At 47.0% G+C, this 13,450-nt stretch overlaps 1 protein-coding gene across 1 annotated transcript in view; it reads left to right on the top strand.

Annotated features, from left to right (window-relative positions):
• PAPPA (pappalysin 1) overlaps positions 1-13,450 on the top strand; it is a 217,316-nt gene that overhangs the window by 185,882 nt on the left and 17,984 nt on the right. Inside the window, exon 20 of the mRNA XM_050926896.1 lies at positions 6,453-6,524. Coding sequence (XP_050782853.1) covers positions 6,453-6,524 — 72 coding nt within the window. The remainder of the gene's footprint in view (positions 1-6,452; positions 6,525-13,450) is intronic.

Genomic DNA, 13,450 nt, shown 5'->3' with positions numbered 1-13,450 from the left:
CCTTCTCTCTGTATTAGAGGCTATTTCTCACTGGCTGTGTCCTGAGCTCTGGAGTTCAAAGAGGTTTTGTAATTCATGATGAAATAAAACCACAGCTTCCCTCCCAATCTCTGCTGCCCTGCCCTCATTTATTGATGCCAGGACTCGGAGGGAGCTGTAATGGGCAATTGTAAGCCTAGCTTTACAATGCAGTGTGGATGCTTCAGGGTCTCTGGAGGGCTCATTATGCAGCAAGGGGAAAAGTGGTAGTAAAGTGGGAGAATAGGGGAGTGAGATTTGGGGTGGGGGGGAGGATTGATGGTTTCCAGGAGCACAGTGGAAAATCTGGGTTAATTTTGCCTCTACAACAAAGATCTTTAGATTGTGACTGGTTAGGAGTTTGACCCACACACACACTAAAAAGGATTGGTTTGTAAATAGCAGATTAAAGGGTTGAGTTTCTAAAACTATGTTAAAAGGTGGGTAGGATATTGTGAGTACCAAGTGAAAATTAATCCACTTCAACAAACAGACCTCTTTGGAAACGGAGAGGATGGAGCATCTCTCTAGAGCAGGTTCTGGCTGGATCAACTAGGGGATTGCTCTTAGAAAACATCTTTCCATCTCATCACTCAGTGTTAGTCTCTGCGTAATTCTGGAAGGCCTGCAGCTAAGGAAGGGGTAACTTTTGCAAGCGAGCAGTGTTTGTGTTCGGCCCTGGGGCTGGTCTGTGCTCAGAGTTTGATCATTTCTGATCAGTTCCAAAATTTGAAGAGGAAAAAAAAAAAAAAAAGAAAATGACACATTCACTTCCCTCTCCAAACCCCACCTGCTGTGAAACACTGGAATGGTTTACCCAGGGAGTCGTGGCCAGACCATCCCTTGGGGTCTTTGCAGTGCAGACAGACTCTCAAACTAAGCCCAGGCTCTGACTTAGGTTTGACCCAAAGCACCTTTTCCGTCTACCCACAAATCAGTCTAACTAAGGTCAGCAAGCACTCAAGACCCGGGTCCAAGGACCTTGCTGTGGGGGTGGGTCAGAGCCCGAATCCTGCTGTGACTTGAGTCCAGCCCTGTCATTTTGCAGTGTGGACGCAGAGCAGGCTGCAGACCAGAGTCTTCACGGTGCAGCATGGACATGGTAGGACAGCTGTGAGATCCAGGCCTAGCAATTGTAAACCAAGGTTTACAGTGCTGCGTGGATGCTCGAGCATGGCCTTGGAAACCCCTAGTCCACAAGCCTGGATCCCAGAGAGCCAGCCTTTGTGTGTAGTGCAGACACACACTCAAACAAGATTTAATATTTTTCTGAAAGATGTGCTTTTCTCCAGCTTCTGGGACAAGTTCTGTGCTTTGTGCATGCAGGGGGTCGGGCTCGATGGTCATGGTGACTCATCTGGCCTTGGAAGCTGAATCTGTGAATTCCTCGGTACGTCCCCTTCCTTCATGGGCCATAGGGAGAATGGAATTGCCCAGCGCAGTCATAACCTATGTACCTTTGTATTATGATAATGACTGTAACCTTAGCTCATTCCTGGGCACTGACATGAGCCCCAAGCCATTCCAGTGACATATGCCTCCCTGATGACCCCCTCTTTTATCTGCTTTTGCAGCTCAGCAGCCCTCAGATTCATGCCTTGCCAGGCAACCTTGTATATTTGCCTTGGTCTTGTCCCCACCCCGTAAGTACCATTGGGTCACATCTGCAAGCCAGGCTCCAGAGATAGATCTCCTATTCCTCCTCTGTTCGATATCTGTGTTTATTTACTTCAGTCGGCCCATGCAGTGCTGCGAGTGCCCGTGTATTCATTAGAGCCACCACTGTTAGGAGCAGTGGCCGCAAATCAAAACCACTCAGATTTCCATACAGACAGAACTCTCCCATCAAGCCATTCCTCCCGCCCCGCCTCACCCACAAGGAAAAGCCTTGAAGGGAACAAGCTAGCCTTGCATTGGGAATTCAGACTTTGGCAAACAAGCAGGAAAAGCCAAGTCCATAGCTGAGGGCCTTTCTCTGAGAGGGTTCTGCTCCCAGCCTCCTGCATATTAGCAGCGTCAGGTGTTAGAGGGAGCAGCTCCAATGATCTCTCTGCCAAGGTATCACACTGGGAGAGAGCTGGTCTCTGAAGTCACCAGGACTGAGCCCACATAAAGCTCCCCATATTAAACCCACCACCTTCAATAGCATCTGGAAATGACTTGGAACCAATGCAGATCGCAGGGGGACTGTGCTTTGGGCAAGTAGCGACTTTGTATGTGCTACGCACTGGCTGCTTTCTGAGTGAGTTTGGACTGTGCATGTGTGAGGAGGGTTGTGGGAGGTGAAAATGGCCCTTCACACACACACAACATCCCCTCTTCAAGATCTGGGTGCAGTCCCCGCTTGCCTTGCCCCAGACTCTGCTCTCTTGGCCATTCCCTCTCTAACATGGAGAAGGGAAAAATGTAGTGTGGGTGGGTTTAGGGCCCCCCCTCCCCAAACCAGCCAGCAGAAAGGCTGGGAAAGCAGCTGCTATGACATGAACCCCACCCCTTCCCCCAAGCCTCTCACTGTAATATGGACCCTCCATGTTCCCCTCCAGTCACAGCTCAAAAGCCCCTGGTCAGGTCCTAATTAATTTAATATGGGGCTAATTAGCCCAAAGGCATCCTACAGGGCTCAACAATATGGCAATGTGGCCAGTGGCTGCATTCCCTCCCTCTGGGTGAAACTGCCCCCTAGGCTAAGGGCCAGCACAAAACCTATCCACCATTTAACAGCTGGGGCTTACATGGAGCATAGGCATTTTGCTAGCCAATTGGCTAGGGGGTGGATATCACCTTGTGTATATAGCTACAGAGAGAAGAAAAAGCCAAACAGCTGATGTGGTTTCATGCAGGTAAGTAGAGCTGGGAGAAATTTTCACGCTCATTTTTTCAGATTCGGAGACACATACATGTTTCACAAATTCATGTCGTCTTCGCTTAATTGTTTTGGTCAAAAAACAATGGAAAAAAAATTCCCCTCAAATCAAAAGGTTTTGACTTTTCCATTCTGAATTACTTTTTGTTCGGAAATTTCCTTTAATCCTATTTTTTAATGTAAAATGTTTTATAATGGTTGAAACATGTCAGTCTGGTTGAATGAAATGTTTTGGTCAATCTGAAATGATTTTTTTCTGACTTGTCATTTCATCAAAATTTTCCAAAAAAAAATTCAGATTGACCAGAATGATTTTTTAAAAGTTTTTCAGAATTGCCAGTGAACTGACAAATCCATTTTTCTCCTGGCTCTACTGGTGAGCTCAGCGAAATTAACCAATAGATCCTCTACAGAGAACCCACCTTACTTGGCAACAGCCTTTCTGAAGAAGAGGCTTCTCCAAACTTACTAAGAACAAGTTTCCTCCCCCTTTATTTAAATGCCACCTCCCTGAAGCACCCCAGTCTTGTCTGTCCACTTGAGTGGTGGGCTATGTTAAGTCTTTACTAGAGTTGTTGTTCTCCCACTAAAGCACAGTAAACAGGTATTATGGCAGCGTGCATTGATTTGGGATTTTAAGTAGTATCTTTGTTTTTATGCAATTAGATGCTCCTGGCAAATTGTTCATATGAAACTCAGTTTTGCAAAGTTTGAGCAACTGTAGATGAACAACAGCCTTTGCTGTGGTGGAGCCTAGATGTGGAGTTTGTCCGCACTGGGCATCCACTTCAGCCCATCTCCATTTTCCCAGAGGCATTTTCTGGAAACCATCCACTGTCCTATCACTGCCAGTGTTTTAATTCTTCCTTTCAGTTGACTTCTTGCTCAGACTATGTGTAATGGGATATGGAGTCGATCACCTCTAAGCAGTTGGTGTGAATCCAGCCCAGGCGGTTGGACCCATTAGATGATTGCTCACTGCCGTCATGTGGGATAGGATTGGTGCTGTTAGGGCAGTTCTTAGGCTGAATTAACTGTCAGTCTCAGCAGAGAAACAGAGGACTGAAGGGGCCGGGAAGAGGACTCTCCCAGTCAGGGCTGGTGCATATCAACAAGACATGGTGATTGGGTGCTTGCCCTGCTGCTGCGAGTGCTTGACCTCTTCTGTGGATAAACACAGTCCTTCCCTTTCCAGGACTGTCAGGCCAGTCCCGTTCTCCAGCTCCCAATTCACATACTCAGTCACGTATATTGGCAGCAAATGTTTTTTTTGTTTTCTTGTAGTAATGTTGGTGCCCCAGGGAGCAGAGGAAGTTTTTTGGAAACGCAGTTATTTTTCTCACATTATTTGGATGGGTCTGGGCATGGAGAAGGGAAAGGCCTGTATTTTTCTTCAGTTCTTCTTCAGTTTAGCCCTGGGTTCAAAAGCTCCTGGAGCCGGTCCTTGCCTCTCCCCAATGCCCCATCTTTTATGTTTTTGCCCTGAAGCACAGTAAATAAAAGGGGAAAAAAATGTCTTACCGTTTGTGGCAGCCTTGAAATTTCCAGATGTCTGTCAAGAGCTCATTGGGAGCAAACTGGATGCTGTGGGGCCCCTGCACCTTGTGGTCTCCCTCGCTGATGGGATAAACAACATTGGTTTCTCCCTCCTCCCCGTCAGCTTCCCCAGCCTCTTCCCCTCTCACATAGACAGGCCCTGTTGTGAGACAGGTGGGGCAGGCCAGGCCTGACTAATAGTGGAAAATCCGAGGATGTCGGAAAGATAAACAGCCCTGTGCTGATAGTATAAAAGTCCTTTTTCCTAGCGCACATCAGGTAAGCCTCAAATGACAGAAACTGTACAAACATGCTGAGGTTCCCCTGCAGACGGATTAAATTAGGCCTCAGATAAATAGGGGAAGGGATGGCTCATTCCACAGTCCCTTCTAAATGTTAATTCCTTTCTTTCCTAAGCTTCTACCACAACTCCAACTGTTTGGCAAATGCCCCTTGGCACGCCTCACAAAACCAGCCGTTGTGTCACTGTTGTTATCTTAATGTGATTGTTCCCTCCTCTGTAAAGGAAATGGACCTTCTGAAATGAGTGTTGTGACGGATGGACGTTCAGGGAGGGTGGGGATCAGAAGGCAGCATAGAGATAGCAGTCATGCAGTCTAGGCAGTACTCCTTACTAAGCTCGCTTCTGGTAGGGTCTTTCTTAGGTAGGGAAGATTTGGTTTAGATAAAATAATAATCCTCTTTGGTTCCTCTGGACTTTCCCTCCTCTCCTCTCCACCCAAAGTCTATCCAAACCCTCAACCATTTCTTGATATTTGAAAGAGTTTGACTTAATCTTCTTTTTCCTTTAGCTTCCATGTTTGTGGGTACCATTACCATGCCGTCTGTACCTCCACTAGGGAAAAAAGGCGTGTTCTTACCTCATGGTTTCTGAGACGTGGTAACTAATCCAAGTGAGGTAAAACCCAAGTGAAGACAAGGCAGATTGTAGTTTTACACAAATTAGCAGGTCAAGGTAAAGACTATGGGGAAGGCCTCATGTCTTCACTGGGATTGTACCTCATGTTAGTTACCATGTCTTAGTTAACATGAGGTAAGAATGTACCTTTTTTCCTAATAAAGGCAATATCTCTGTGACAACTGGGGACTCGAAGTGAGAGTGTCACCAGAAATAGACCTGCTCTCATGAGCTCTTCCACTCCCTTCTGCAGACCTATGGAGTTTGAAGACTTTTTTTTTAATATCTGTATTTTGACCATGACTCGTCCTTCCCAGCTTTGCCTTATGGAAAAGTCATGTAATGTTTGATGAAGCTGGAATCAATAGGGTTCTATTGAAATGCCTTTAAATGTAATAGCGGATATAGTCTTTTTTATGGTTATTTTGAGTGGTCTTGTGGGGATACAGTGCTATTTAAAATCTATATGAGGATACAAAAGGCTTATAGAAAGGTTTCCATTTTTTATTCAATTCTAAAATACTTTTTTCCATAAGCGCTTTTTTCCACCCCCAGCACTCGCCCCAGCAATCTCCTCATGCAGCATGGGGAGGATAGGCAGCCATAAAAAGTGGTGCCTGGTGGCAGTAGGGTGACCAGATGTCCCGATTTTATAGGGACAGTCCTGATTTTTGGGTCTTTTTCTTATATAGGCTCCTATTACCCCCGCCTCCTGTCCTGATTTTTCACATTTGCTGTCTGGTCACCCTAGGTGGCGTAAAGAAGCCCCCTAAAGCCATTCTGAAATGTCTCCCTTACACTTCACAGAGCTAGAGCCTGGATGCTACATTTCCCTTTCCCTGCCACATCTACCCACCATGAGTGAAATATTGAACATGACATTTCAGGAGAACCTTAAATATTACTTTAATCCCAAACATTCTGTTGTTGCAAGTGTCAAGTCCAGCACGTCTTGTAAATACTTGGAGGACTGTCAGATCCTGAAAATACAAGAGGTGTTAGGAACGGAACTACTTGGGAGAGTTTGGTGGGGTTGGGGGCATATATGCAAGTACATTCGCTTTGTGCACAGTGATTTCTTTGTCTTAGCCCATTTCTTTTTCTCTCCTTCTCCAGAGCGTTGTCTGCACAGCAGGACTCAAGTGGTATCCGCACCCAGCGCTGATACACTGCATCAAAGCCTGCGACGTGAGCATTAGAGTTAATTAACTAAGCCCATCCAGATTGGTTTCCTAGGGTGGGTGGTAACAATGAGTGCAGATGAATTGATTTTAAATCTCTGTTTCTGAGGAATGGCCAAATCCGATTTGGCCTTGTCTTTATTTGCAGTTAAATGGTCTTCAGCCGTACCAGTTCTGACACCTATTGGCAAGAAAAGGTCATTTTTCTAGTGCAGAGCAGTGCTCAATGACAGCTGATGATTGGACGAACCTTACAGTGTCTAACTAAGGTGGACAATTCTTGGCTACTAAACAGGCCTGATTCCCTACACTTGGGCATTCTCAGGATTTGGCGAGTCATCACTGGACAGTCAAAAGCCTCCAATTGTTTGCCTTGATTTTGAAGGGGTTTAAGATTGCTCTGTCTGACTAAAAATTGAACTCTGTGAAAGTCCAGGGCACCCCCTCTCCCCGAACCTTGGAGAAGAGATAAACATTAGGAAAAAGAAAGGGAGCCAGAACAACCCAGATGTGGAACTGGAGCAGGAGTGACTGGGAAATGGTGGGAGGAAGGAGAACTGGAGATGAGGACTTTTAAAATACTGAGATTGGCAGGTTTCAAAGTGGCTTACGGAGTTAGGCACCCAACTGTCATTGAAGTACAATAGGAATTGGGGGGCTAATACCTTTAGGCTTCATTGGAATTCCCAGTCTGAATTATTTTCTGAGTTCAAAAACTGGACACACGTCAACCTCACCCTGGCGCTGAATACAACAGGAAAAATGGCCGCTGATAGTCAAAACCCACCAAGTGGCCCCTCCAAGCCAAAGTTTTGCCTCCTAAAGGAAACTGTGTTGATGAACCCTGCCAGACAGGTTTTCTTGGCACTGAACTCATCCTGCCTATGAAGAACTTATGCATCAAGGCCCTTCCCCACCCAGCAAACAGTTGAAATCAAGGCATTATTAGCATCTCCTACCCATTGTATCTGAATAAGCATCCTGTCAGATCTAGAGCCATGGAAAGCATTTCCAATGAAACCTAAAAAACATATTGAACTCTCCTGGTTTCATCACACACTCAGCTGTCTGCCCTAATATAATGAAAGTTAACAAACCTCCCCATTGACTCTCAGCCCATTTTTGAGCAAATCAAGGCAGTCTAAGGCTTGGTTCTGGTTTTTTAGTCGTATGTGCCATTAGCAATTAATGATTATCAGGAAGTATGAAATGTCTATTGGCTGCTTCCTTGAACAGTTGTAGAAGTCTTGACATATTTTGTGTAAAAGCAGAACTGGGCACCTCTGTGTGTGTCTTGGTGCTGACTTGACCCCCGCCACTGTGTTGTCTGAGCACTCCACAAACTTATCTTCACAGCCCCTTTGTGAGGCAGGGAAGCGTTGTCCCCATTTACCGAGGAAGAAACTAAAACACAGAGGGATTAAGGCTCAGATCCGCAAAGGTTTTTAGGGCCAATGATTTCAGTGGAATTTGGGGTTATAAATACCATTTGGGGTATGGGCCATGTGACTCATCCAATGTCACACAGAGGGGCTATAGAAGAGCCAGGATTAGACCCAAGCTTCCTGAGTTCTATGCCAGTGCATTATCCTTACGAATGTCTTTGCTCCTCTGAGCCTTCCACTAGCACCTAACTGAGAATCCCAAGCACTCATAATACTCTCAGCACCCCTGTGCCATCAGTAAGCATTACTCCAGTTTTACAGGTGGGTACACTGAAGGGAAGTGACTTGCCCAAGGTAGCAGAGCTTGGAACGAAACTCAGGTCTCCTGACTTCCACACTAAATACTAGACCACAGGGCCTCCTCCTGTGTAGAGGTTGTGTGGTATACTTTCACATGGTAAAAGACAAGTTCTTCTTTGAGTAGACGCAGCCATGTATTCTGCGTGGGTGTGCGCACTCTGTGCACCAGAGCCAAAGAACTTTACCCATAGTGGAAGCGATCACACCCTGCAGCCATAGCCCCTACCCTAGCCATATAAGGATGGTGCTTCCCTAACCCCCTGAGTTCCTTCTCACTGCCCATGGCCAAGAGTCGAAGATCTATGTGTTGTCTACACCTCAAAATTTCATCTCAGTTCATGAGAACTGTTGCTTGTATATAATAGTAGGAGTTTAGTTAAGTGTTAGGTTAGTTTAGGATAGTTAAGTTAAGTTTAGGTTTAGTTAAGTGTTAGTTTAATTTTAGCTAGAGTAGTTGGCTGACTTGTTTGATGGCCTCACTAGTTGTTCATTGTGTAGGGGGGCATCCCTAGCAGCGACTCCCACGTGAGGTACTTGCTGTGTCTTGGGGAGGGATACATTAAAGACAGAGGCTGCAGCACTGAGGCCCTCATCTGATCGGCAGTCGCCTTTGGACCTGGCAGGTGATGCTGCTCTGCATTCAGGCTCTGGTGTTTGCCCCAAGAGGAAAAGGGTTGTTCATCCTCCTTTGGTCAGCGAGGAAAAGGTCCCATAAAATGAACCAGGACCAGTCCAGGGCTCAGGGAGACTCCTCCTCCTCCTCTTCTAAGAGAAGTGCTGACCAGCACTGGCATGTGGAATGGAGCAGTTCTGTCCAACCGCTCCCTGGCCCAGCACCAAGGGCAGCCAAGGCCCATCCTGTCAACTCTGGTTGTGGTCATGGGCGTCCATTGAGTCCAGTACTGACAAAATCGGCACCACGCCAGTAGCATACGAGGGAGCATCAGACCTACTTTGTCTCTCAATCCCGGACTCTTCATGATTCAGGAATTCTCCATTGCTATGGTGTCTACTGGCTCATCCTCTGTTGTGCCCTTGGCACCTTTTGGTCATGTCACAGAGCCGATGGGGACATCGGCACCATAGCTCGCACCACCTGGGCTGCAGACTATGAAGTCGAGGCCAGGCCTGGCACCAAAGACCTCCTCAGTGCTGGGGCATCCTTCAGCACCATCACTGTCTTGGAAGCAAATCTCATCATCAAGGTCAGTGCCAGCCTCAGTGCCAACACCTCCCCGGTACAGGGTGGGAATGTCTCTCATTTGGTGCCACTGGTGCCAATGCCTCACTCCTTTTCGGCACTGATCCTGCCTCCTTATTGGACTTCAAACTAAACTGGCTAGTTGTTTGCCCCCATCGGGGCTGGTTTCCCCATTGTCACCATAGAAACTCTGGGATTCTTCAAGATCCAGGTCAGGGTCATTCTCCCCCATCCTATGGGGCTCTTCTGTCTGGATGGTGTGGTACAAGAACAGGATCTGTCTCTGATGCAGCAAACCTCCTCCTTGTCCTCCCTGGATGATTCTACCATACTGGAATCTTCCTCTCCCTTGGCACCTGAGGACTTTAAGGCATATCAGGACTTCCTGAGTTATATGGCCACTACTTTGGGTATCCAGGCAGAATTCCTCCTGGAGAATATGGATAAGCTGCTGGATATTTTCCAGCCATCAGCTCCAGGGAGAGTAGCCCACCCAATAGAAGAGGCTCCCCTGGAGCCAGCAAAGGCCCTGTGAAATACCCCAGCTTCATTCCCCTCTATGGTGAAGCATTCAGAGGAACTGTACTTGATTCCCACGCAATGGTTGGAGGGTTTCTATTCCCACCCAGATCCTCACTCCATTGTGGTTACTGCCGCAAACAACAGGGCTCGGCAGAGAAGGTATAAATCTATGCCCAAAGAGGATGGATTTGATAGAGAGAAAAATTTATACATCCTCTACCTTGCAGATGCGCACCATGAGCCAGTAGGTGTTGCTCTCCAAACATGACTTTGTTAATTGGGTGACCATGTCTAAATTCACGGACAAGTTGCCAAAAGCCTCCAGGGAAGAGTTCAAGGTGTTCATTTCACAGGGCCATTTGGTGGCCAAAATGCCATTGCAGGCAGCTCTGGATGAGGCAGGTGCCTCAGCCAGGATTATGGCATGAACTGAAACCATGAGGAGGTCCTCACAGCTACAGAGCTCAGGCATTGTACCCAACATACCGCAGACCATTGAGGACTTATTGTTTGATGTCTGGGTTTTCATTTCAGAAAAGACTGACAAAAGCCTGCACTCTTTTAAAGAATCCCAAGCAACTTTGTGTGCTTTGAGAGTACGTACTCCTGCTGTGAGGAGACACCACATAAACAGTACCACTCGCAGCATTTTTTGGACAGTCCTCCCTTCCTGTGCGACAATGGGACTACTCCAGAAAGCACCACAGATCCAAAAGAGGAGGTCCTCTGGTTCTGGTGTTAGCCAGCCACCCCGCACAGCCTGGTGTCTAGCAAGTGCCTGTTTTGACTCATGTGGCCAAGGCAGCTATCCAGTGGTAACCTCTCCTTCCCTGTCACCCATGTTTGGGGACAGCTGGCCCATTTTTACAGTGTTTGGGACTTGATTACAACAGACAACAGAGGCCTAAACACCATCAGATTGGGTTTTGCCATACAGTTCCTTTCCGTCCCTCTTCCCCACCCACTACCCTGTCTCTCTTCAAGCATCCCTCTCAGGAGACACTGCTCCTTGAGCAGTTTCAGTCTCTACTGGCCTTGGGGGTTGTAGAGGAGGTCCCACTGCAGCACTGGGGACAAGGATTGTACTCCATCTATTTCCTGGTTCCCAAGTCCAAGGGAGGGATGAGACCTATCCTTGATGTCCGTGACCTCAATAGATACATCAGATACATGAGATTCCATATGAACACCCTGGCAACTATCCTCCATGCCTTAAATCACAATGGCTGGTTTGTTTTCCTGGACGTTCAGGATGTTTCTTTTCATGAAGCAATTCTCCTGAGACACAGGAGCTTTGTCTGGTTTGTCGTGGCAGACCAACACTACCAGTACACCGTGCTGCCCTGTAGCCTGTCTTCCACCCCAAAAGGCTTTACCAAATAAATGGTCATGGTGACAGCATACCTCAGGAAGAGGGGAATTTGTATCTTCCCATATCTGGACAATTGGTTACTAAGGGGTGAGTCCAGAGCGGACGCCCTCTGTTCACACTACACCTACTCAATTGTCTGGGTCACATCCTAACCAGCAGGAAGTCAACAGTTGTTCCAACTTAAAGAATCAGATTCGTTGGGGCCCTGATAGACTCGATGAATTTGAGACCATATCTGCTGCCAAAGAATTCCATGCCACTTATGTCTGCAGCTGCAGTCCCATCTGTCAGCCACAGTCCAAGTATACAAGAGGGTGCTAGGCCATATGGCTGCATACACACGAGTAGTCTAATATGCCAGGCTGTGGCCTTTATCCTCTTCAAATATGATTGAAGTTGGTCTACCATCTGCACCATCATCCCTTGAACAGATTGGTCCGTCTTCTCTGCCAGTCTTAGATTCCTTGTGGTAGTGGACAATTCAGGACAACATGTGCCAAGGTTTTCCCTTTGCTTGGTCTCCTGCGACCAGAATCAATGCCGCCTTAATAGGTTGGGGAGTGCATCTGGAGTCACTGAAGTTTCAAGTCCTGTTGTCAGAACAGGAAGCTTCTCTACATATCACTGTCCTGGAGCTTCGTGCCATCTACAATGCTTTGTTAGACCTTCTGAGATCACATCAGAGACTCAGCAGTTCTCATACTCACCGACAGTATCACCCATGATGTGTGGACTGGCAGAAGAGAGGACACTCCAACATGCTTTGTCAGGAGGCACTGCGGTTCTGGCAGTTTTGCATCATCGAAAACATTACCCCATGGCCAGTCATTTGTCTGGGATCCCCATCACTTGGTGGATCACCTCAGCAGGAATTTCTTCCTGAATCATGAGTGGTCTCTGAAGCCCAGCATCCTGCAGTCCATCTTTGCAGACTGGGGCATCCAGAGTTCTCCGGCTTCAGTGTGCAAGGTGCGCACACCCACGTAGAATGCACCTCTGCATCATAGATGAGTTACAGGTAGGTAACCGTTTGTTTTCTTTTGCAGACAGATGCCGGACCCCAGAAGGCAATAGCTCCCTGACAATGTAATAGTTTTCTGTCTAAATGTTCCCTAATGAAAAGCATCCCACTGTTGGTGCTTTGGTTGTCATAAACAGTCTTGCACATTACTTTCATAGAACCTGGCTAGGCACTTCTGTTCTCTAGAGAGAGCTAAACAACATCCAGGGACGATTAAGAAATGCCGGTCACGTGCTAATGAACCGTTGGGTACCAACTCCTCTGCTATTTAAGAGGCATTCTTACTCAGGCAGACTTTGAAATGATGTAATGATTTACCAGAAGCCATTATTACTGACATGCCTATTTTCTGCTTTATCTTTCCCATCATTGCTAATTGCCAGGATCCCTCTGTGTCAATAGAAACCTTCTTCATCATGGTTCATTCATAGTGTCACAGCATCCCCATAGAAATCTTTACCGTGCTATTGGTTGTGGGCAACTGCATGAAACATGTCATCTGCACAAGGAATGGTCCTTCCAATATGTAGGGCTTTATCCAAGAATGGGCCAGGCTGTGTTCTCCAGCGTTAGGGCTAGGGAGGAAACATGCTGTATGGAGTCCCCTCCTTCCTGCATGGAGGGGGTTGAGCAACCTTCCCTATTATCCCAGGCCAGGGGGAGGCAGTGTACTAAGCCAGTGATAACATAGAATCATAGACTATCATGGTTGGAAGGGACCTCAGAAGGTCATCTAGTTCAACTCCCTACTCAAAGCAGGGCCAACCCCCAGACAGATTTTTACCCCAGTTCCCTAAATGGCCTCCTCAAGGATTGAACTCACAGCCCTGGGTTTAGCAGGCTAATGCTCAAACCACTGAGCTATCTCACCCCCACAAATCCTGCACTGATCACAATGGGAGCTTTACCTGAGTAAAGGCTACAAGACAAGAATTTCCTTGACTTTTCTTTTTTGCTTTTTAAAGTGTAACCCAAGCTAATGCCATGTGACTCTTTGTCCCCATCTAGTGGCATGTATGGCGGTTTTATGAGTCTACTACTGCAGCTGAACTGGTAGACTTGATCTTTTAGC

This window comes from Gopherus flavomarginatus, chromosome 17 (genome assembly GCF_025201925.1).
Source record: "Gopherus flavomarginatus isolate rGopFla2 chromosome 17, rGopFla2.mat.asm, whole genome shotgun sequence".
Classification (NCBI taxonomy): Eukaryota; Metazoa; Chordata; order Testudines; family Testudinidae; genus Gopherus; species Gopherus flavomarginatus.
The sequence above is the reverse complement of the archived record's forward strand: the minus strand, read 5'-3'. Positions and strand labels throughout refer to the sequence as shown.